The 26,478-nt window shown below is 39.4% G+C and overlaps 1 protein-coding gene across 1 annotated transcript in view; it reads right to left on the bottom strand.

Moving 5' to 3' along the window:
* LOC139144520 (complement factor B-like) overlaps positions 1-26,478 on the bottom strand; it is a 52,664-nt gene that overhangs the window by 22,324 nt on the left and 3,862 nt on the right. The window contains exons 2-3 of the mRNA XM_070715218.1: positions 6,424-6,621; positions 5,553-5,578 (exon numbers count right to left, since the gene is read on the bottom strand). Of these exons, the coding sequence (XP_070571319.1) occupies positions 5,553-5,578; positions 6,424-6,621 (224 nt within the window). The remainder of the gene's footprint in view (positions 1-5,552; positions 5,579-6,423; positions 6,622-26,478) is intronic.

Genomic DNA, 26,478 nt, shown 5'->3' on the forward strand with positions numbered 1-26,478 from the left:
ATTTTAATTTACATAATCATTCACTGTTCGTGTCTTAAAACTATTAGATCACTCGGATGGGCTCACACAGGTTGGGTCTGCGAAAGTCTCCACAGAGGATTGGGAAGAAAGATAGCCATGGCAAAGTAGCCTATGATTTATTCTACATGGATGCTATTGCAGTGGCCTACAGACAGGGAGCTTTCTTCACGTGCATGGTTAGGCGTTTCAAATCATAAATTTAACAAAGAAGATAAATTTGCTCCGTTCAACTTGATGTTCAGGCCTGACCTCTGTAAAGTATGGTAACATCTTACTGACGTGCGAGACTTACAAATGACTGTTTTTCACTCGGAACGTCAGCAGAGCTCCTGGCGTGGAAGAAATTAAGTGGCGCCTTTTTGCATCCGCTTCCATCTGCACACCTTTCTGTGATGTGACCTCTGTTGACCTCTCGCTCAATTTGATGCTCCGTTTAAATTATATGCGCCGTGTGGCGATGCAAATCTGAAACTTCTTAAAGATACGCGTAATTCCATTTGCAGTTCACGGTTGAGAAGCAATTCGTGGCGAGTTAAGGTTACATCGGACAACTGGAGCGTGTGGTCTACCTACCCCCATTGTGCAGTATGCTTTTTCTGCGAGTAATTCAAGAAAGCTAGTCGCCTCGCATCACTGCTACTCCTTACCATATATTCATCTTACGTTAACAACTCGATTGCAACTGGTGTCTATTTCATGCAGAAGACTGAGAGAATGTGGCTTACTGTATACTGACTGAAGATAAATGCGGACATCTGCAACAACATAACACAGAACGTGTGAAGTTGCTCGCCGTCGGTGGGGGAGAGATAGAGAGACAGGGAGGGAGAGAGAGAGAGAGAGAGAGAGAGAGAGAGAGGAGAGAGAGAGAGAGAGAGAGAGAGAGAGAGAGAGAGAGAGCAGCGACAGACAGACAGACAGACAGACAGACAGGTACATTTCTGCTGTTTTTTGGATGCGAAGTTTGCATAGATCAGAGACTACGTTGAGAAAATTAATCCATAACATTACCGTGAAATTCTACAACAGCCGACTATTTTTGGATCTCATTTTAGTATATGCCTGTCTATGGCTTCTGATTTGGCTCTGAATGCATTGCCAAAGAAATGTGGAGTGTTTGTCAATGCCAATTCGACACCCTAATCTCACCTTCTGTACTACAGCAACTATAAACTATCATTTTCACTTTTTACAAACTTGAAGCTGAGGGGGAACACTGAAAGAACGCGGAATTTTAAATTTGATCTCAGCTCTCACGCGAGCTTGTCGCCCGATAACGAGACACGCAATACAATAATCTGAAAAGAGACAACGTTTGCCCGGAAACACGACAGTGCATCACGCGATGGTTAGCGATGGCGCCAGTCGGCTATTGCCAAATTGCAAAAACATATCGGACAAAATTGGGGACAATTTCTTGTCGCAAATCCATTCTAAACGTTTAGACTGTGTCATGATGTACATGATCGAAGTGGATGACGTCACCGCTTGGTTTATGACTAAATTCATCAACATGAGGGAGCGTTCAGGTGTTACAGTCGGGGTGTACAGGAAATTTCTTTTGGTGCCTCTGTCAAATGAATGAACACCCTATCCGATCCAAAATAATTAAAAATCCTGGAATATGGTTAAAAATTTCATTTCTCTTACGCGCTTTTTCTTTGTAACGCTTTGGCGTCGATATTTTTCTTGTGTTATTCAGAATTGTGTTGACAAAACATCAGCGGAAAAGAGCTTTTTTGCGCCACCCTGATCATACCTGGAAATCACTTCAAGATTGGATTGGTAGTTCGTCACTTAACAGAAAAGTTGACGCTAAACGTCTGTATTTTCTCAACCTCCTTAAAAGATCAGGGTTGAGCACAAAGCATTTACAAACATACTACATGTCAATCATAAGACCCGTGGTCGAGTATACATGTCCCTCATGGCATAATGGTCTCACATCAGACCAAACCAGCCTTCTTGAATCAGTTCAAAAGAGAGCATTTGGAATCATATATCCAGGGAAGTCATACCAAGAATTTATTACAACTAAATGCAACGCATTGCATCAGAGAAGAGAGAAGTTATGTCATTCTTTCTTTCATAAAATTTGTATTGATACTGACAAGTTGAACTACTTAATCAACCAAGTCTCCACCAGAAAGACTCGTCACTCTAAACAATATACTACTCCTAGGTGTCGTACACAAAGGTTTAAGAATAGTTTTATCCCCTACGCTCTTTACAATTATCAAAGGTATGCACTTTTAGAACCACTTTTTATGACTTTTCAGAGAGCAGTTTTAATATGCACCTTTTAATTTGTGTAATTTATAAGAATTCAGCTGTCTGAACTTGTATGGAATCTGGCTGTAAAAAGTTTAATAATAAATAAAGAAATAAACTAACGTTATTTGGTAATATTTAGAACAATTGTCACGCGTGAAAATTTGTGTGTAACCCCCGTCCTCGTTTGTTTATTGAGTACCCCCTACTGATCATCAATTTTTGAGTGACCCTCCCCATCTTCCGGACCCCTGGTCGTCATAATGACGGCTCCCTTAACTTATCAAACGCGATGTAGCTTCTCTATTTTGATTCCTGGCTTCTAAAGATATGGTCATTTTCGTCTAGCTTCCTTTATTCATTGAGTAAAGCTTCGCTACATTTATTTGGCTGAACGTTTTCTTTGAGTTCACTGACTTTACGATATACTGCATCTTTCTGTTTGCAGAAGCTGACATTACAACGACAGGCTGTGGCTTTTGGAAAGATGCTGTTATTCTATAATTATTCTATAAAAATTTTCGAACTGAATTCCCTCACTATCGATTTCAAATTGTCTGATGTAATGTTCCTTACTTTTGTTCTATTTTTCCCATCACTCATTTCTTACCTGACGGAGTCAGCGTATGATCAAATGTTCAGGCAAATTCGTGACTTATTGCTATCCTGTTCTTTGATAAATCTATCCAGTCGCTCTCTTCGTAACATCTTTTCCGCGATCAGCTCAGCGAGTCTGGTAATATCGTTCAACAGTTCTTCCTGTTTTTCATACATTGTCTCAGACCATTCCTTAGAATCTGCTGTACAGTTGAGTGACATCTTGACATTACGTAACTTCTCCATGATATACGGTACCTCTTGGATGATAGGATCTTCGTATTTTTCAAATTTTTCAAAATGTTAGTAGCCCTTCGGCTGAATGATGCAATATTACAAATTACTCATAAAAACAAGTGTATAACTTAAAAAGAAAAGCAGATGAGCTTGCATTTGCAGATTAAACCGACATTACTTCACCATCCAATTATCCCAAATTAGTTCCAATCGTGTTCTCGATAACGGATATGGCCACCAGAGCTCGGTAACATGAGTCACGTGGCGTACTTTGAGCCAACGTTGTTCGTGGTATCCATCGCTCTCTATGGAGTAAGTTGAGATACGCACCATTGCGAGCTCAACAAAGCTGTTTAGCAATACCAATACCTTTTCAAGTATTAACGAAGTCGTTCTGTCAGATGTTTCCGAAACATAGTCTTCTTTCTCACCAATTTGTTCAATGTTCACCAAAAGCGGTGCTGCTGTTCATTTAAATACCGCTTTTAATTATCAAGCCACTGACTTTGTATTGGACAAGTAGATGGAAAGAACAAAAGTCTGACAGATGTAGCTTGATATGGTACCACTGTGCTCAGTATGTCCAGTGTACACAAAGTCAAAGGGACGATTCATTCCATTGCATGTCACAAAATGATCATTTAGTAGTAAACCAACTGAGTAGATTATTTGCATTAAAAAAGAGGAAAGGTTTGCAAGTTTACACATATTTCTAAAGATGGTGTTCAATGTTTTTGCAAAAGCTTTGCATTTTAGCGGGTCAAAGGCCGTATGTACTGATTGAATAAATAATAAAAAATCATTCGTTACGGTATCATAATCTTCTTCATCACGAAATTATTTTTGCCGACGTGCATTGCACACTGCGCATGTCCTCGAGCAATACAAGTCAACTTTGTACAAAAGCTCCAAAACACAGAAAGTTAAACGAAAGCAGAACAATACGAAAGTTTACGGGTAAGGTGTTTGCACGAGTGTTAAAGCCCTTAGTTTGTCACATAGTGGTATAGTCATCAAGGAATTTGTGGCCATGTCATATATTGAAATGGGTTCCTATAAGTTGTAGTTTAGATGTTATAACACCCATGTCGCAAAAAAGATTCTCCAACGTAATATTTCATCGATTTTGTCAAGATCTGTCGTTATTTACCAAAGCTCATTTACTTCACCTCATCATATGTTGAGATGAAACCATGAAAAATATTTGGTACTGACTAACATCTACTGCCAAGATTTATAAGGATATGATCATGAAACAATGGATGCCGGTTGCGATAGAGCACGAGAAATAATGAATGGTTACCGCATTGGACGGCAAGAGTATTCAGTTACTATGACAACACAATAATTGGCAGTGATAAATATAGCACACATAGATATATTGCCAGTCGACATATGTGGACCAATACTTCCTTAATCTGATACCGTACAGGAAAACGATCATGATACTGAGGGACGTTAATCATAAATAGTCATCGACTGAACAGTTGTTTCACAGATGAAAATTCTGTCGCGACTTATTAAAAATTAAAACAAACAATATATACATACAGACAGAAGAGACTACCTATAGCTGATATCACGAAACTTTACGTATGGTCTGAACATAGGACAAAATAGTCACGGTTTCATGGTGATTTATAGAGACATACACCATTTGACAGATTTAACCCTGGGTTGTAACCTCCCCCTCTCTCCAAAATATCTGCTAGGTCCCCTCTCATGGGAATGAATGAACGCCGATGACGACGAGGCGTAATCCATGGAGTTACCATGGCAACCCATCCACTACATCATCTTGATTATCCCTAACCACTCATCTGCGTGGAGTAACTCGTAGTAAGTTTAAAAAGCGGCGAAGTCTTTAGATGTGGCGCGACTAATTTTCTTACTACAGAGAAAGAGATAAATCCTGACAATGCTTGATAGTGTTCATCATCAAGAGATGAGACCGCGATTTAATCTCCTGTGAGGTAAGATCCCGTTACCGCAGAACAGAGAAAGCCGAAATCACGTGACATCGCGTGTGAATGGGCCTCCTCTCGTCTTTCATGTACTCCGCCGAGCGCTGATAAATTACTAGTTGTAGTGTTTTCATTTTAATCCCGCGCTAAGACGTTAAAACTGCGGTGTCTCCGTTAGTCTGTATGTAATCGATCCATATTCATTGTGAATGTGGACAGTGTAATACCGCCAACCCGAATTCTATTCGCGGAATGACCAACTATAACTGGCAGCATTTCTATTCGGCAGAGTAACTCATCTCTTCTGGTTTCTGTGATGTGACAACTATCGATCGATTATTGATGATCTGACATTTCCTGTCAAAATTTCAACTCTGGAGGTTCATGTGATCAAATGATATCACGTGACTGACAACCAATTCGTTTATATGTAACGCACACCAGAGTCCCCCCTAAGCAGACCTTTGACATGTCAGGGCAAATGCAATCTTGGAATAAACAAAAAGTACCCAGATGAAGGCTGAAACATGCTGTTAAATGGCAGATTTGATGGTTTTCACTGATTACAAAATTTTACCCAAGGGTGTATATTTATTTACCATCCATTCGACTCACGGCTTCTCAAACAAGAAGCGTTGCATGTCGAAAGCTATACAAGTCACAGTTGAGATGGCTATCTTTCATCAACGATTATTACAATTTGCGGCGAATATTTGGAGATTCTACGAAATGATACCGTGACATGAATAATTTCACAACTTCTAGATCTTTTACTTTTTAATAATAAATTGATGACAAAGCTCCTATAGCTGCTTTTAATATTGCCCTTTAAAACATAATACCCAGCCTACGATTTCCTCTGAGGTAAAAAATATGATGTTGTGTTCAGTCCCCTGATATTAAAGCAAATTTGCATATCCCCCAGACACGACAATGTTATCAGCGAGACCAAACTTCAAATGTTTCATTCTTAATAGGATTTGACCCAGCTCTTAAGGTATCTGTAAAATTCACTAAGTCAATCTTTTAATTCCACCGTTCTCCAGTAGCTGCGGATGTCACGTCTACTAGATGGCGACAGCGGGATTTCGGCGATGGTTTTATCGTAGCCGCGCTTAAACCCGGCGTGTCGCAGGGAGTGAACTTTGCGGAGATGAGCATTTTACGGCAACCACAGGGTGTCAGAGGAGATCTCCGAGTAGATAATACCTCAGATGAAATAAATGACAATACCATCTGTCTTTCCTAAAGATTCTACTTCACCAACAGGACGCATTGTCGCTGAAATGTAAGACAGTGAAGATGTTTGCGACGCCTACGTTTCCTAACTTACCTTTCTGAGTTGAAATGCGACAGTGGGGAAATGCAATGGACCATGGTAATTTATCGTCTTGTTCATCTCATCGTCATCGGCGTAGTCGCCGTCATCATCATCATCATCATCATCATCACCATCATCATCATCATCATCATCATCATCATCATCATCATCATCGATCACAAATATTTCTTCAAAGTAGAAGTCAAAACACTACCAATAATTAATAACGTGAAAACATTCATGTGGAATATCATACAAGTTAGGATGTAAAGTGATCAGGATGATACAGAACCGTTACGGTGCCGGCATGCTTGGTAGTTTGATGTCCATATGTGACACCAATTTTCACATTGAGTAACTTTGAACATTAACTTTGTTTGTATAAGCTGTTTGTAGAAGCGGGGAAATCTTCAGGCCTATAGGTGGAAATCAGACGTGTTTTGGTGCACATGGCTTGCACTATTGTAGATAATTTGCATTCGTAGACGGGCGTGTATCACTAATGTCTCGCATCTCAAAGAGTATATCCCAAACAATTGCATGTTGTTAATAGTGACTACAGCCTCACCTTCGTCTAAACAAGGGATTACATTTAGCCTTGGTTCAAGTCGGTGAATTTTTAAAAACTAAAATCATTTGCAATAGTTTTCTCTTGTTTCTCTCGCTATTTGGAATTTGGCAGCCCAGGTCAGGTTCTCCAAGAGATTGATCGCGTTACCTTTGAGTCTGCGTAGTAGTGAATTGTTTGGGAGAGAATCCCCTTTATAGCGTTCACCCCACTCACGCGTTTCACATGAAAACAGAACACAGATCGACGCGTTCACCACACTAAATCATTCACAAATCACAGATTTGAACCAAGTCTAGATCACATTTAGCTGATTTCTTTTCAGAAGAAAGGTAGGCCACTCAGCATTAAGGTATGGTGACGTCATTCAATCATAGACGCTGGAAATGGTTCCTTTGCTGTTAGACGAAGATCATGATTGTCGTTCGTATCTCTTCAACATGTTTAAATGAGGTCTTGAGGGTATCCCTTTTCCATGCTACAGTTGTTTACCTATCAAAATTAATCACACACTGATGGGACGATTTTTTGAAGATTTTTTTCTCTTTAAATTTTTCTATTTCCTTTTAGTTTCTTTAGAAGTTTATCGTGATACGATGAAATAATGATCACCACGTTTTTATCATATCCCACAATCAGAAGGAGTAATGTGGTTGAAATCAAAGAAGGTGAAGTCTGACCATTCACTTCGTTCATGAACTTTGTCTGACTTCAACCAAATCACCGGGAAACATTACAGATTGTGAAAAAATCAGCTACGGGTATTGGAAATTGATGTCGAAAGTTCAGATTCAATTTTAGAATGAAGTAAGTGGCATTTCAATTTGCTCTTGACCTAGTCATTGTAACGCTGAATTTCTAGTTGACAGAACCGTCATGCAAATGTTTTATGTTTTATCCCAATATCAGCCTCCATGTCAGCCTTAATGTGAGTATAGCATTGGCGTGAGTCTCGCGCATTCTCGTTAAGATCCTGCATGAAGTACAAGAACTTCGATTGCTGGTAGAGAGAAGGAAGTAAGCGATGACCCTTCCTGGTCTTATGTAGACGATTTCAAGCTTTCTGACGCAAATTGATACGGTTTTCAGCATCATTACACCCTAACAATTTGTGCTATATTTGGGTTACATAGTTTCTGTAAGAAATAAAAAATAACCTTCCATAAAGATGTCTAAATGAGAGATAACCATTTACATTATAGTGAACATTCACATCAAAATGAAAGTTTGTGAGATCACACCGCTTAAAATGTCAGGACTTTTTCAAGAAGCAGGATGTAAGACGTAAATGGGAACTTGAGACGACAGCGTTTAATTGTCAGGAGATCAAACAAGCTATACCTGAGAGAAGACTAACAAGTCACCGTGTCTTTGCAGGCCGATAATTATCACCATTTGACGCAGCCGTTTTGTTTCATCTTTGATGGCCTTTTGGGAGTGTCGGTTGAGGATATCGATTGTGAAATAGAAACGCTGGAATGATATTTAATTTTAATAGTGTGATAATTGAGATTGATTAGTGTGTTCAGTATTCTCACTTGGTGGAAACAGTTTATTTACCGATCCCAAGTTAACCAATAGTCATCAAGATGTCCAAATAGAGTGGGTTGAGGAGCATGGAAGAATTCTGTGTCCAAAGACACCTAAACAAACACAAATAAAACTCGTTAAAGAATCCATTTGCTGAAGGCGCCGTCAATCACATGTGGCACCAAACTGTCACTGCTCTGAATGGGAGCTTATAAGAATACTGGTTTACAGAAACCACAAGTAACCCGTCTCAGCTGCGCCAAGATCTCAAGTAATGGAAATTCATTCAGCTCCCAGGAATTGTCACCCGGCTCAGGTAGATGTACTTGCTCGGCCGTTAAATTCATCATGTGCAATTGAATTCCCTTTGCACAGACAAACACGCATACTTACCGCATATCATCAACGGATGGCTCATTTTGAAAGTTAAAACACTACTCTTTGATGATCGTGTCGTTTAGCGATGAAGTTTACCTGAGAGACGAAGATAAAAACGCTGAAATCTTTGTAATGAAATGCGACCTGGAAACGCATAATTGTTTCGCTTGAAGTGTTAACACATAAAGTCACATCTTTTCATGGTGGCACTGGCAGTGCAAAGAGCCCACATATAACTGTTTTCAAGCAGAATTTAATACTCGAGAACATATATGTACAGTAACTTCTCCATCCGACTCTTTGAGAGATGACTGACTGTCTTTAGGTCACTGTGTATCTCACTCTGCAGATACTGTCTGACTGTCTCTGCCGGTTTTACTATCTCGCTTTGGTTTGGGTTATCTTCCTTTGACCAGCCGAAAACAATATTCCCCGATGACACTTCGACCCTTTTCTCGGGTTTCTGCAAGAAAATGTATAAAATTACCGCGAGGAGAGCATGAAGGATTACAGAAACCCCTTGGCATAAGATGTTTATTCTCTCTCTCTCTCTCTCTCTCTTCTCTCTCTCTCTCTCTTCTCTCTCTCTCTCTCTCTCTCTCCTCTCTCTCTCTCTCTCTCTCTCTCTCTCTCTCTCTCTCTCTCCATATAGCTCGAAGTATTTTAGGAGTTTCTAACTATCCTTAAAATATTAACACAGTCCTCCGCTTTCGTATCTGATCACATTTAATTTTTTACCCAATGTGCACTTCAGCTTGATGTAGAATGGTCCGATAATTAAGAAACTATTACAAGACGATTGTCCAGGATATTAGCACAAGCAAATAGCCTAAATGAGCGATTCGTTCCAACCTGATAAAATTCTTATCTTTCAAGCAATCGCAAAATTGTTTCCTGCGTTCATTTCAATACAGCCTGTCCTTGAGGGATGCTGGAGCTACTATTTATGTTTAGGGGCGTTCGTTCAGAACGAACAACTATATCAGATCGCTGTTTTGCCTTATGAGCGAAATGTCGATTTAGTAAATCTCTCTTTGATCCTAATATACTTATTCCGTTTCAAATAAATCTGATTCAAAGATGAGAGTTGATGGTTTGTTATATTTGCTAATCCGCAATGATTTCTAAGATGACTGTTTACGTAATGGTTTCGCCTTCAACCCGCTATTCAGGTACCATTATTGAGTCTGCGAAAACCAATTTACCGCGGCACGTCTTCTAACTGATTACGTTCGCAGTGCAGCAACCGATATCGCGCCATTTGCTCAAGCAAGTGTGAAATGGACTTAAAAAGTTCAGGGGGTCTCTAAGGCGCACTGAATCATTTAAATTCACAGAAAATTGCAACAAGCTTCAGTTGTCTTACGACAGGGATGTGAAAGAATGTTGGCGAATTTCCTTACACTTAAAAGGTTCAATGGCTCCCTAGGTGATTTAAAGCTTGCCGCACACCTGGACCCCAGAGAACTCTGAGAAGGCATCGATTTTCAGATTAAATTTCAGTTTTATGCCTGATGGACTTTTTTTCTCCGTGCTTAAGTAAACTAGACGTCAATTTGGCTCCCAACACGCTGTAATTGTGGCTTCAGTTTTCACCAAGGCCTTGTAGGGAATATTCTAGTCAACAGATGAGAATCTCTCCCGATGGGATAAAAAATGAATCTTGCAGATCGTCACACACCCTGAATATTGACCTCAAAGTCAACTCTGTACTATAGATATGCACTGACATGGCAAATTAGGTCAAAGTAGAGCAAAAGATTTTACATGAAAATATGAATCGAGAATTTCTTTTGCCTGCGAAATAAAAAATGTTTACTAAACGTTAAGCCATGAAGTGAGCTGTTCAATGCGGATAAGGTACCGTTCAGTTTTTACGGCCGGGGGGGCCGGCAAAATCCAGGGGGGGGTCATCAAAATTTTGGAATCCGCAAAGGGGGGTCATCACTTTTTCACTGGTAGGAAAGGGGGGTCACCACATTTTCAAAAACATAATACCAACAATAAAGTTCACTTTATGCCATTGCCATGATCGACCCTCTTTACCGGCGGGCCGCCGAATAAGGTTTACTTCATGCAATGGCCATGATCGACCCTCTTTACCGGCGGGCCGCCTTGCGGCGGCCCACTCAAATAAATTGACTTTATGTAATACCCCACGGCAATTTTAATGGCCGTGCGCCTTCAGCGGCCCTGTCCAGTAAAGTCTACTTTATGCAATAGCCATGATCGACCCTCTTTACCGGCGGGCCACCTTTGGTGGCCCACTTGAATAAAGTTGACTTTACGTAATGGCCCATGACCCTCTTAACCGGAGGGCTGCCTTTGGCGAACCACTCCAATAAAGTTCACTTTATACAATGTCCATGGACATGAGTTGTCTATGGAAATGAAGTTAAAAATTGCCTTACAGTCATCCTAATTAACAGACGTTTCAATGGATGTGGCTGAGAAGTTTGTGCACTGGCATCTCTGCTACACGAATAAAGTGTGCCGCGTACCGGAGTTCAAATCCAAACCATGCGGGTAAATTTGACATATGGGTTTTAGTTTTTTTTAAGCGGGGGGGGGGGGGGTGCATCAATTTTTTTTAGTCTGACAAAGGGGGGGGTCATCTTTTTTTCACAGAACAAAAATGCAGGGGGGGGTATAATTTTTTGGAACACCGGCGACAAGATTTTGCCGCCCCCCCCCAGCCGTTAAAAACTGAACGCTCCCTAACTGCAACATTTTCTCTCTTCTCTCTCTCTCTCTCTCTCTCTCTCTCTCTCTCTCTCTCTCTCTCTCTCTCTCTCTCTCTCTCTCTCTCTCTCTCTCTCTCTCTCTCTCTGTCAATGTCCGCATGAGTCGACGTGATAGTAACATCTATGTGTAACCCGACGGTAGACAAGAATACCTGGGACGCCCTTACCACGCTTATGGTATTTGATTTGATTTGATGTGATTTGATTTGATTTGATATGTTCGATTTCTTATTGATTCATTTGAAACGATGGATATATTAAAACAAATTTTGAAGAAAACTTTCACAGGAAAAGAACAAAATCATTGGCATGAGATAAGAAAGTTAAAATTTTACTTCCTATCAAAATTGATCACAACGAAAGAGCAAGATTGTATGGTGTGCGTTTTCATTACACCAACTTAAGGGTAACGGAGAAAAGATGTTCAGTACATTGATCTATCTTACATTAACAAACGTTTGTCCTCTGTTTGAGGAGAGAGTCACAAGTAACGGGCTGAACGTTATTTCGCAATTATTAAATCTAATCAGCGCTAGCAGTACCGGCGAAAGTATTCCAAAACAAACTATTCTGGTAACTCGTGAAAGTTGCAACTCGGTTTGTAGAAACGGTGTTGGCTTTTGATTTTTTGACTGCATGTCTGTTGACCGCTGTGTGTCACGTGACATTCTATATTCTACACATCATACACATATTCCATGCATCCATGCATCATCATCTTCTCTTTAAACGCATCTGGGGAGTTGTTGATATAAGTTGGGTGTATGAAAATAAGAAATACCTGAGAGTCGATTCGCAGCGATTTTTATGAAATGTAAACTTTGCCACACTTCATTTGCACGATAAGAAATTTAGAATGCAACAACATGAAACAAAATGAAACTATTTAGGCCTATATCAGGCCTGGCATGCATAATCGGCTATGGGACTAACTGAAACAAATCAGATCCTCTCGCACCCATATGTTTACGAATACACATGTACATTCACACGTACACCCCATATATCCATATATCCATCCATATTTTTCAAAAATGAATGTGTAAGAATACATACATACATACATACATACATACATACATACATACATACATACATACATACATACATACATACATACATACATACATACATACATACATACATACATGCATACATACATACACACACACACACACACACACATACATCATACATACATACATACATACATACTACATACTACATACATACATACATACATACATACATACATACATACATACATACATACATACATACATACACACACACACACACACACACACACACACACATACATACATACTACATACATACATACATACATACATACATACATACATACATACATACATACATACATACATACATACATACATACATACATACATACATACATACATACATACTACTACATACAATACATACATACATACACACATACACACACACACACACACACACCACACACACACACACACACACACACACACACACACACACACACACACACACACACACACACACACACACACACACACACACACACACACACACACACACACACACACACACACACACACACACCACACACACACACACACACACACACACACACACACACACACATACATACATACATACATACATACATACATACATACATACATACATACATACATACATACATACATACATACATACATACATGTACCGTATCATACATATGCGCAGTAGAAACGGAGGTCACGCTTTACGTAAACAGAACCCTCTGAAAGCATACTTCAAAGCTGCGCTTTGAAAGTATACAATCCAACAACCTTCCATTATAATGGCAGAAACCTTGCCAACCCCCACTATTTTATCTCTTTTTCTATCAAGAACCGCAGTGACACGCTGCCAATGAAGGGAAAGGGATTCTAACTCATTTGGTTGCTAGGAAACAAGGTGTCTTACTCACTCGAGTCACAGTTTCACAATGTAAGACCATAAAAGACAAAAATGAAAAGAAACTTAAAAAGACAGAATCGTGCTGCTTTCAAATGTCTGAGTAATATTGAAGAAATATCTAAGAAAGCGAATTTGAACTTCTGAACTTCTGTAATTAATATATTCCACTTAACCCCTAAATCCCTCAAGATAGGCACATCTCTTGGTTTCATTATCGGTTCTTCAGAACTAAACGCGTGTCTCAGAAGGTTGGATTCCTTATAAATCCTCTCTAAAATGCGCGCATTCCACTATTAATTAATGAAAGATGACCATCTGTACGGCTTCTTCAAAATAAATCCGCATTATACAACGCTGACGCACAGAAACAACATCATGTGACAACATGCCGATAATGAGCCATCACAATTCTCTTAAGCCGAAAGGGGAATCTCAAAACATTGTTTCTAAATATTGGAGGTAGCAATCGGAAATCGCCGATCATGAATATTTCAAAAGACAAATAAGATTGACAAAAAGTAAATATTCTTTTGATCTCTTCAGGGAAGAATTCAACAAAATAATAGCATCTCTCTCTCTCTCTCTCTCTCTCTCTCTCTCTCTCTCTCTCTCTCTCTCTCTCTCTCTCTTCACATGTAAATAGTAAAGTTACGTGTTTCCATACTGTAACCGATCGAGTATGTTATGAAAATGGACAAACGAGTAATGTTATGAAAATGGACAAACGACCAATCCACAAGCACTAGTAATCCACTCATATTCCGAGAAGATCACCCGTCGAGCATCTCAATATCCTAAGTGACCAATTCAACAGTGCCTAGATAAAAAACCAAACATAGGGTGATAAATGGCATCTTCATCCCTATTTTACGCTGTGACTCTTCAAATTGGTGTAAAGTCACAATATCAGAATCTAAGAAGCATCCCAGTGGTTTTAAGACCATTAAAAATCAAACGGAAAACGGAAGTGACCTTTGATAATATTTTCATTAATTGTGATCTGTAAAGCAAATGAAATGTCTTCTTCTTTTCCCAAGAGTACAATGAAATACCAAGTATTGGACATATAAACTCAACGGTCTGTGTACAACATGCACTGTTATTACGCAATATTAACTGTTGACAAATGAATTCTGGTCCCCACAAAAATTCAGTTGTCAACAACAATATTTGGCATTACAGACAGACAGACATGAGTTTACAGGTTAAACACCACATATTTCGACATACGTGATTTGAAGTAGGATAAGAAATTTCACCTTGCAAAACGTACAATAATATGAAAAATACACCTAACGCTGCAACTGATGGAGCTTTGGAAATGGAAATGACAGTTCCGAAGTCAATGTTATTACAGCGTTTTGGCGGGAATGATTTCCTGACCGGGGACTAATTCATCGTGATATACACTAAATCTGCTGACAACGAACTGATGAGTGTAACATGATGTACAGGTACTAGGACACAAAGTCAGTTTTAGCTTCTCTGAACGTGAAAAACGTCATCTCTGGCCAATAACTGCAAACTTTTGCTGTTTGTTAGCCAGCTAACGAACACGAAATCTTGTCTGTTCCTGCACACTGCGTTGTGATTTCTAAACGAAATCAAGTCGTATATTTCACAACGTTTTACCACCAGGGACGAGCGAATTAATTTCATCTCCTGAGTATCGAATCGAAATTGAAACTACAATTTCCTGTATCTGTTTAAAAATTTAAGATATTCCGGGCAGATAGAGCAGCAGGTTTACAATTTGTTCCTGAACAGAATCTCTAGTATGTTTGTATGTACTGCACCTATGGGTTGTATTGTACGTTCTACAGCATTGATATCAGGTCTAGAGAGAAATTAAGTTTAGTGACAGAGATTTGAGTGGAGAGGGTAAACATCCAATGGCAATGATACAACCAGTATCCACACTCATCTTTCCATCGACACCCATTCCATCCATTTCCCACAACTAAATATGTTTTGTTTCATCTCTCTCTCTCTCTCTCTCTCTCTCTCTCTCTCTCTCTCTCTCTCTCTCTCTCATATTCCGTCAGCATATATTTATCAATCAAAGATAGATGACCCAAGAATGTGTATTCCCCAACATCTACTTTCTCTGCAGCATTCATGTTTTAATACCATGCTTGTCAGCAAAATATATTCACAACCCTCTGACGCTGATGCAGTGCCTCAGGGGAAGGACTTCGAGACTCGAAAAGAGTGCGTGGGTGTACAAGAAACCGAAAGCGAACTTATATCGCACATTGCAATCAGAACAGTGAATTTGCGCAACAGACCGCTTTATAACAAAATTCTAAACCCTTTTCTACAGCAGTCGCTATATTTCGAGATTCTACCCTCGAAAAATTGCATTCACTGGTTTCTTCGCAAAATCGTCACTTTTTTAACACTGCCTCCATTACGGAATTCTAACGTCGACGTGCCAAATGGGAACAACGTTTTTCGGAAAGATTTCATTCCGGTGTCCTTTGAAGACGCAAGGTTCTGTCAGAGCATTGTGTGTCTAATGTACACTGTGTTCATTTTCCACTGACAATTATTTATAAGATACAGTTAGGAATTTATTAAAAAGCTTGAGGGATATCTGAAATATCCGAGGCAAAACAGAAGCAACTCGGGTGAAAGACATTTACCAATTTGCTTACGGTTGCATATCCTAGCGCATTGTGAGATAATGGAGAAAATGGGCAGCTGGAATGATGCGCCGAGCTGACCTTAAAACTTCCATGGGAAATTACAGTAATCTTCCGCCAGTAGGAAACTGTCATCGCGCATAAATGTCACAGCCCTGTCTTGCTGTTTTTCTGTAGATTCTCTTCCCGGGGCTTGTTTCGTTTCGCATCTCTAGATTTTTGAGTGATACTATGATCTGAAATTGCAGTACGAAATACTTCCAAAGGTTGAAATGATTGAAGCTGCTATCTTTTCGGTAGATATTTAAGTCGTGCTTGGATTGCGATTATGATGGCCGGTAAGACATACATAACGTGGGCTAAGTACATCCGTTCGTAGGACTAAAGGGTACAGCGCGGCCCTGAACAGGGCTTGTCCCTTCACGTGCACGTATGAATTCTAATACTATCCACAAAATCAAATAGAGTAAGGGTATAGGAATTGCATATTTCGTGGGAAGCAGTGTTCAGACATTTAAAACTCACCCTCTTTTCCGACATAAAACCAAATTTCATCTATCAATTCATCGTCTTAAAATATGTCGTTTAAAATTTGTCTGATCAGTATTGACTTTAGGCATATTTTAACTGTGAATTGTTTCGCCTTAAACGAGTGCTCTGTACCAACTGACCAAATTGATAGTTCGATTCAAATGTGAGTATGGTTCCAAATCACTGACATTTCGACGGACTGAGGTTGTCTGCATCATCAGATGGACATTTTAAACGAAACAAGACTATGGGGACACCTATGATGAATAAAAAAACGGCAGGAGACGATCATTCGTTATTAATCCCAGGAAGATCAATATTCATTTTTTCAGAGGATGTTACATCATCATGACATAAATGGCAAAGGACAAGGAATCATAAGTACATGTCAATACTTCACATTATTGCTGTATTGCCGATTTGTTTATGCTTAGAGACGTCAAAAACTACCGTGATTTACCTTGGATTGGATTGTCAAACAAATTAATCAAGCTTTGGCTGCCTGCCATCACCCGAGTCTGTCTCGGACATCCAGTTTCAAAGACCATTTTGTGCATGCATGTATGCCTATAGGTGCACACATAAGGCCGTCCCACCACCGACCCACCCACCTACCTACCTACGTGCATGCATACATGTATCTATTCATCCATCCATCCATCCATCCACACATCCACATATCCCACATATACATACATACATACATACATACATACATACATACATACATACATACATACATACATACATACATACCATACATACATACATACATACATACATACATACATACATACATACATACATACATACTACATACATATACATACATACATACATACATACATACATACATACATACATACATACATACATACATACATACACATACATACATACATACTCATTACATACATACATCCATCATCCAGCTGTAATGCTGAAAGAAATCAAAGCGGACACTGCTGACCTAACTGGGCACTTTACACGTTTACAATTACACAATCCCCAATCACATTATTTCATTTATTTCTTGGGCATATTTCTTCGATGTGTAATTAACGCGACATATATCGCAAAAGCAGTGTTTTCAAATTGCGCAGCGGTAAGATTTCGACGACGTAGATGAAACATTCACACAGTCACAGATGCAATATACCGTTTAAGTTGACAAGGAAGAACAAATGTTGAAAACCTGAGAGACGATACATTGATTAATGGACAGTTGTATATCAATGATTGTGTTAATTAAAAGTATCCTTAGTGTTTTGCATTGTCTTGATTGCCTTGATACCACGTACAAACACTTTCATTGACAATGTTTGAAATTGTACTGCTCTTTTCCTGTGATTGGAACGAGCAACATGTTAGCATGTCAAGAGAGAGAGAGAGAGAGAGAGAGAGAGAGAGAGAGAGAGAGAGAGAGAGAGAGAGAGAGAGAGAGAGAGAGAGAGAGAGAGAGAGAGAGAGAGAGAGAGAGAGAGACAGACAGACAGACAGACAGACAGACAGACAGACAGACAGACAGACAGACAGACAGCAGACAGAGAAATACTCCGCTTTATTTCACACTCATAGTTGCATCAACTCAATTTGGAGCGAGACCTTAACAAAAGTATACTAGAAATAGCCATGGAGGTAAAGACGGATGATACGGCGAACAGTTGCAGCTGATAACGTTGTATCATGGCATCCTCGGCTCTGTGAAAACCCTAATTGCCTACTTCAGTATCGATTTAATGAAAGTGGCTCATGCAAAAAGCAACAATATCTCAGTGAGTGTTCATCGATTTTACGTGTAAATGAGTCAAGGGGGGCGAAATAGATTATATTTAAGTAGCCTGGTACTTATATTATGGGTCAGGTGCATCATCTGTAAGGCTTTAGCCATGTATGATTTGCATATTCAGATGCTGCAGTATACGTGATTACAGTCCGACAAGGAAATAATTACAAGGATAGTAAGATTTGTTCAACCCTCCATTGGCCAGAACAGTTTTAAATTATCAAAGTTTTAGTTGTGTTGTTTATTTCACCAGGGGAAAGGTTACAAGACACATCGTAGAGTGAAAGAATAGAAACAAATAATGGTAATAGCAAGTTACAACAGTGTTTGTCATCAAAATGTTTCTTGTTCTACTCCCAAAGTCAAGTCGAAATAGCCAGTGTTTAACTTGCCAAAGCAGTCTGTACGTGGTTAATGTCCATCAACATTGTTGACAACTTAATTGAATGTACGGACTAGAATTCAGTAGTCAACATATGGACAGTGTGCTGTGTTTGGTAATCCTTATACCCTGTATTTCGACATTTTCTATCGGGATGAGGGTAATGCACTTGCCATCAAGAACAAAATAAACGATATCATCGAAAGTTAAGATTGTTGTGAGTTCACAAGGTCTACATTCAATTTCAGATTCACTAACTCGGTATAGTGTCGTCGTTTAAACACGTCCGTACAGGTATTTACATCCTCCAAGTTTTCACTCAAAACTATCGATGGAACGAGGTAGCTAAATTATCACTGCTCTGTCATTAGACAATAATTGCTGTCTCTGATCCCGGAGTCATCTTTCCAGGCACACTGTTTTCATAATCCTTTCCTGGAGGGTTATCCTTGTCATGGATCAACTTTCACTTTGCCAGAAGGGAAAGCTCAATCGTTGCATGCTTTGTAACTGGAGGGCCATCCCAACCCGACCCTTACCATTCATGTGATCTAGTGCATTTTCACAGCTATGCATTTCATAAGTCGAGATCTGTTAAAACGTCAATGATTTTTATGCAAAACTGTTGGTAAGGTCAATAATTACACATTAAAGCAATGACAAGAAGAGAGGGAGTTGTCCAGTGTTCTAACATTGGTATTTCCATATTGTGCCAAGATATGTACAGCTTGTCACACAAATCGACCCCTAAAGGTTGAAAAACCAATTGGCGTCTAATACCTGGACTTAGATCCGGAGATAGCCAGCCTACACATGCTTCGCCCTCTCTCTTTCCTAATAAATTTTTCATGTTTTCCGGGATATTACCCGTTTTTCCAAGATATCATCAGGTTGTTTTTGTAAATCAAGTCATCCGATTCTCATAACTCTAATTGTATCTGGAATCCACGATTTTCATCAATATAGCTGCTTGCCGCTAGCTTTCACAACATGATACCCTTGCCTGTTAAAATCCTCTTATTACTTTCTCCACGCCACCAACTCTCATCTGGAACACATAAATGATGTATTTTCCCGAGTACCTTTACAGTTGAACATGGTCAATTTGCATGTACATTCCGTACATCCATGGACGCCAGTTGAAATTCCCACTGCTGTAGAAGGAACTTAAAACTGTCTGTTAAACTTTCCTTTTTCGTCTCCGAGATTGAAAGCAAGAAAATCTGGAAAACCTTAATTCACAATTCTCGATAAACGCGCTTGAAAGCCTTAAATGTGGTTTCAAGAACAAAACACGCACTGGTTCTTTTTCTTAGGGTCTACGATTTCATCCGATTGGATGATATAATGCAAATTGAGAAAGAACAAAAAAAAGCAGTAAAGTAAAAACATTCGTTGGACGAGCCTGGAGCGAGATTAACTGTCTAGGACGAGCCCGAGGATGAGTTTGTTGCCACCCGCTACTTGTTCGTCAGTATTTGTATTTGACTGTTCTGACGTAAAATTTCTTCAGCCGTGCAACCTCTACTACAAATAAGAGACAAGTTCTTGCTCGAGGCAGTGAATAGTAACACATGTTGTCATACATTGCAGAGGAATTTCTTTGTTTTGAGCAATTTAATAGGATTCTACGTACAACTGAAAACGAGATTACATTCAGTGCGTATTCACCGAAGAACTTGAGAAGAAATTTTCCTCAATAGTATCCCTGGATAGTTACATAAACGACCCTGAGGATACAAAAGTTGACTGAGATTTGCTCAAAAACCCCGTTTCTGCTGGTCGTGACTGTACATTCTTGGTAGATGGCTCAAATCGTGGTCAAGTTCATCTAGCATTAGAAAATTATTGACAAGGCTGAGGAGTTTGGGCAGAAATTTGGGTGCATTTTGTTGAGTGCATCACAGAGACCTCTCTGTGTGTCGAAACAGAAAACTACTTTATAAACCTTTCCACTTCAGAAGTTTGTTTCCGTAAAAAAAAAACTAAAAAAATTATTATGACAGATAATTGTAGCATAGGGCGTAAAATTTTGTACATCCGGGAACCGTTAAACGAACGAGATGTAGTTCAATCTGCGTGTATACCGCACTCAAGTACAATATTGCCCCGTCATATAGAAGAGGCTTTCCTTGCAGTGGGACAAAACGTAGCTATAAGGAAATGGTAAATCGTTTGAAGCTTTTAAAAGTCTTACAGTGACATAACCTACTCTATGTAGCAAATGTAGCTTTCTTCTGTTATGAAAATATCCCGGAGCAAAAAGATCTTTGGAATGCTTCTGATGTACTCCGATTCCAGTTTGGCCTAAATGTGCTTGATGTTAACTGACAAACAAATAACGTAACGAATCGCTTCCTCCTTCAGAAAAGATCTAAACACAAATGCTTTTTCAGGTGTCGCTATACCTTTGATGTCAAGATTTGTTGTTTTTCTAAGTTTTTTTGTAAGATGGTTTGCTATTTATCACCTGACATCATTTAATTCCGCCAGAATCATGTCAATAATTTGTATAGTGGCTTTATCAAGATTACAGCTAACACTTTTTAATCTGGAACATGGTGTATTTCAATAAACGATGGCAGGCAACAGTTATAAACAAACAAAGATAGATTGCATATCTTATTGGACGTTTGATAGTGATGTTTATGTGACGACAATCCTGTTGTCAGAAAGTTTAGCCGTAGATTTAACAAAGTCAACGAATGGGAGGGACCGTACCAGTTGAGGCAGTGCAGGAGGCGGGAACTTCAGTGGCTATTCACACAGAGTAATCTTTGGATTCCATCTCTCTTCATGCCAAAATGCAAACACTTTTGCCTTTCTTATGGAAGACGGTCACGACATGCGACATGCGACCTGCGACTTCAAAACTGCGACCTGCGTCCTGCGAGTTTGAAACATGCGACCTGCGACTTCGGCATTTAGACCAAGGTGTAACCTGCGACTTCACAACAGCGACCTGCTCTTGCGTGTTTGTGAAACTGCGATATCAGTCTTGATTTGTTCGCATCATTGCTCTGAACACGAGCCTGAAAAACACGAGGGACACCTTTGCACTGTATTAAAACAGCCGGTAATACCGCATTCTCGCGACCAGAGCATAATTTTCGCATCGCTGGCCTGCGCAAAAATCGGCCAGCGAAAGAATTCAACCAGCGATAGAAGTGCATGAAGCTGTGACGGTAGAGAATTCCACAAACGAAGAGTACAAATTTATTTTCCTTCTTACGAAAGGCAAACTGATCTGAAATAATGCAATAGCAATAGGGTTTTAAACGTCTACATCAGTGTTAGTTTCTGGAACTTTTTGCCCACATGATCTAAAATATTATATACACACAAAAAATAATATGTACATATTATAGTATGTACATATTAGGCTGAAAATAGGATTGTAGGAGGGTTTAATGATGTCCTGTTTTACAGTTTTAACTCGCGTTATCTATAAAGAAAGTCGGTCACTGGCTATTCATGGTTGGCAATATGTTTGCACTTCTGTATCAGTATTATTTTAACTGCTTTACTTTGCATATGTTATTTGTGTAGACAAATGTAGTCCGAAGTAAACCAGTACGAATATTTTATTTTTCCAACTGAACAAAAGTTGGATCAATTCGATTTTTTGACGAAAAGTAAAAATGAAATTAGACGAAAAGATGACAACATCGGATGATCAATCACTGGAGAATTGGAACAAAACTGGAAATGTTAGAAAATGAACGACAATAACAGAAAATTCGAATGTTTGCAATGACACTGACGCAGTTATGATACGGGGGGGGGGGGGGGCAACTGATGAATTAAACAGACAGCTAAATGGTTATACCACTGTGAAATGAGGATAAATACCAGAGATATCTAAAAATCAAAAGGTTTGTCGATAACATAAGGAAAGAAGCGAGGTAAGGCAGACGAAGAATATCAAAAATAATTTGAAATTATAATATAAACACATATAAATGCCTATCACGTAGCATATTATTTTCCATGCATTAAGGTGAAGTACTACGAATCACGTCAAAATTAAGTTGTGGTGTCATTTTCTTGAAACTTTGCACAAATATCCTTGGAAGTTGTGCAAGTGCAAAAATGAAATAAAAAATGGGGGTCACCACGCTCGTTTCCATGGAAACGGACGTTAAAATGGCGTCGTTAGAAATAAATAAAAATGATATAATTCACTTAAACTAAAGAAAGCAATTATAAAAAGCTTAGCAAATGAGTTAATTTTAATAAAATACCAAGACTTAAGATCCATATCTATCGAATGTATAGTTCTCATGATGTTTGTGAAGAAATTTTAACATAAGTATCGATTACAAAATGACGATATCGAAATTATATCACTACATAATTTTCGAACTTTCTTCCTGTCGCTTTGAATGGTGTCATTTTGACCAAACTTGGCGAATAAACTCCTGACATAATACCATTTAGTTTACACTTTTAATAAAAGGGTGTCACCACGCTACTTTTTACAATATCTCCAGGTGAATGGGTAATTTGCGCCATATAAATGGGAGAGAAATATTAATTTTGTGCTCATATTGAATAAAATCCAGCTTCCTAGGGGGTCAAAATATGACAAGGTTATAGGTCACATGTATTTCTAAGACACTGGGTCAAAAAATTAGGTTAAAGCGCAATTTCAACAATGACAGGTGATGTTAAAATACATGCGCTACAAAATAACCCATTTGCCGCAGGATGGAGTTAAATCTGCGCAGAACGTTCTAAAGCGTCGTGCGCGTCCGAATTCGTCGCCCTTTACCTTACACAGTACGTACTGTCAACATTTCCGTCATAAAATTATCTCTCCAGATGAAAATGACGAACTGGTGTGTACATGAATTGAGTTTTGCCAGACTTGGTGAACGATTTACCAAAGCGAAAGCAATGGCTTATTAATTGATCGATGTTGAACGTTAAATCCTTTCCACGTTTTACCCTTTGAGCGCTGTAATTTTCTCCCACCAAAATTTTAGTGCAAAATTTTACCAATTGTATGAATTTTTTGTAATTTTTTGATAATTTTGGACCAAATCGACATCACATTTCATTGGCTACAGGTTTTTCCCAAAATTTTGCAAAAATTGGAGAAAAATTGACAGGGGTTATTATATAAAGGGGGACAAAAATAGACTTTGGCGCTCAAAGGATTAAAGTTCACGCAAGACGCCTCCAATCTAATACTGAGGAAAACACCATGAAACGTTACGTGTTGTTGTCTCATGTCGCAGTTGTGAAGTCGCAGGTCGCAGTTTGACAAACACGCAGGTCGCTGTTGTGAAGTCGCAGGTTACACCTAGGTCTAAATGCCGAAGTCGCAGGTCGCATGTTTCAAACTCGCAGGACGCAGGTCGCAGTTTGAAGTCGCAGGTCGCATGTCGCATGTCGTGACCGGTCTTCCATATTTCTTTGCATTGTTCGGTAAAGTTTTTCTGCGACTGCAATAGTGACGTCAAGTCAAAACAAAGCCACCAGTGGATACACACAAAACAAGAAAGTCGCTTCGTCAAAGATATCTCCGTTGTGTATGTACCAATGGTTTTGGAATAAAAAAAAAAACACTGAGATCATTGACCTATCTGCGCTTTCTGTCGTCAACGATGGAACACGTACGACTTCGTATATGAAGTGCAGGGTAGAGATCGCGTTAGTCGGGAACTTACTAACAAGATTATAGTACGGAGGGCGTCGAGAAAGACCACCATACTCGTCGAAGAAAGATTTACCTTTAAATTTATAACTTTGTTAAGATTTGCGATCATTATATTTATATCAACGTCAGAGGCAGTGTTAGTCTTATTTCCTCGGCAACATGACAAAAATATCTCACCTTATGACCTTTTCTAGGTCAAAGCATGGAGGTACTGTACCCCCATGGTCAACGAAGCTACAAAATGCGTACACAATACACCCATCCACACGTTCAATGCTACTATCTTCCCCGGGCCCCAGTGGGATTACATCCGGGGTCATGGTCGCAAATCTTTGTCCTTGCGAGAGCACTCTAAATTTCACCATTCGGATGTGAATTGGACAAACATCTTTTAGACTAGCCAAACGTGTGAATTGGTGCATTTACCATCGGAGTCACGCCAGACGGCGCGTCATGTAAATATTTAGAGTAAGGGGATGACAGATCAGGGATAACCAAAACAGTCCGCAACACATTACGGATTTAAAAAACTCAGAAGGGAACAACATTCAATATGTTATGGCTTTAAATGCGTGTAAGTCAAACTAACAACGGGTCAAAAGGTCATTCTGAAGCTATCGGCATCGATTAAATGATGGAGCCTTGGGTTTGTTTATATTCAAACCAGTAGCTATTATTCGCTGTCAGTTCATCACCTTTAGATACATGTAAATTTGGCAACGACCATAGATGTTCTGTCTCATTGCAAGGTATTGTTTCTCTTCGAAATTCTCTGAGCTGGTCATTAAATCTCATGTGAAAAGCTTGCTTTTTGGACATATTTCTCTTTCTTTCCATCGATCCCGTTTCGAGTCCAGTGTTAATGTACACTTTACAGATAATGTGAAATGTCTGTTACCAAGATTTCAGCAAATTTTAAACTAGAAATGTGTATCCTTTCCCACTTGCTCAAGTTGCTGTCTACTTTCATTTGCTGTTGACAGGAACGGTCGGTTCAACAAACGGACCAAGTCACTCATTCAAGTCCGTCTTATTCGATATGTCCCGGAGCATTGGTGCTGGTCGGAATTAGCTTACGAGATGTCAAAGACTTGGCACTTCTCGCTTGGCACTTTCTGAAAGCTTCATGAAGTATCAATATGCGCGATGGTGGTCCAGGCTTTATCTTGCTGGACAACACCTGCAAAGGACGGTGGGGTTCTTAACGCTCAATCTGAAAAGGGTACAGTGTTTGTCTAAATACCTACGATTTCACACTCCATATACTTTATTCAGGTGTAACCAGAACTGGTCCTTAAGCGAAGAAAAGAAAACAAAGAGGGTAAGTGGTATATTGTCGAGACTTAAAAGCTCAAAATTTAAGACGATTTTATCCAAGATTTTGGCTTTCACACACGTTAAACTTCTCAGGCTGAAGGCAGAATGTGTGAAATGAGTCTTCTCAGAGATCTGCTGCTTTTAATCCGGGCAACTGATACTGCATGAGGAATGTGGCGATCTGACAAACATTGGAGGTACGACGGAGTGGTTTACTTCTGTCAACTCCTTCTACGACGAATGAAAGGACTTCTATTCGAGAAAGATTTCTGCCAAGACAAGGCTGCTCTGTTCCTTGGGAAGCTTTCACTTGGACACGGGGGGGGGGGGGGGAAGGGGTATTGGCATGATCGTGGGATTAGGTGTCGTAATATCTCAGAAGTGGTCCCTGGGGAAAGTAATATTCTATTATCTCTAGGAAGGTCGTGTGACTTGGTTACCAGAAAATAATTAAGACACCCTAAATCTCTAACTCCAAATATTATCATATTATAATGTCCAGCACCCTTAATATTTTGGATTTTGAAGTTATGCGTGTTTATATTATTTT

This window comes from Ptychodera flava, chromosome 11 (assembly GCF_041260155.1).
Source record: "Ptychodera flava strain L36383 chromosome 11, AS_Pfla_20210202, whole genome shotgun sequence".
In the NCBI taxonomy this organism is placed as follows: domain Eukaryota; kingdom Metazoa; phylum Hemichordata; class Enteropneusta; family Ptychoderidae; genus Ptychodera; species Ptychodera flava.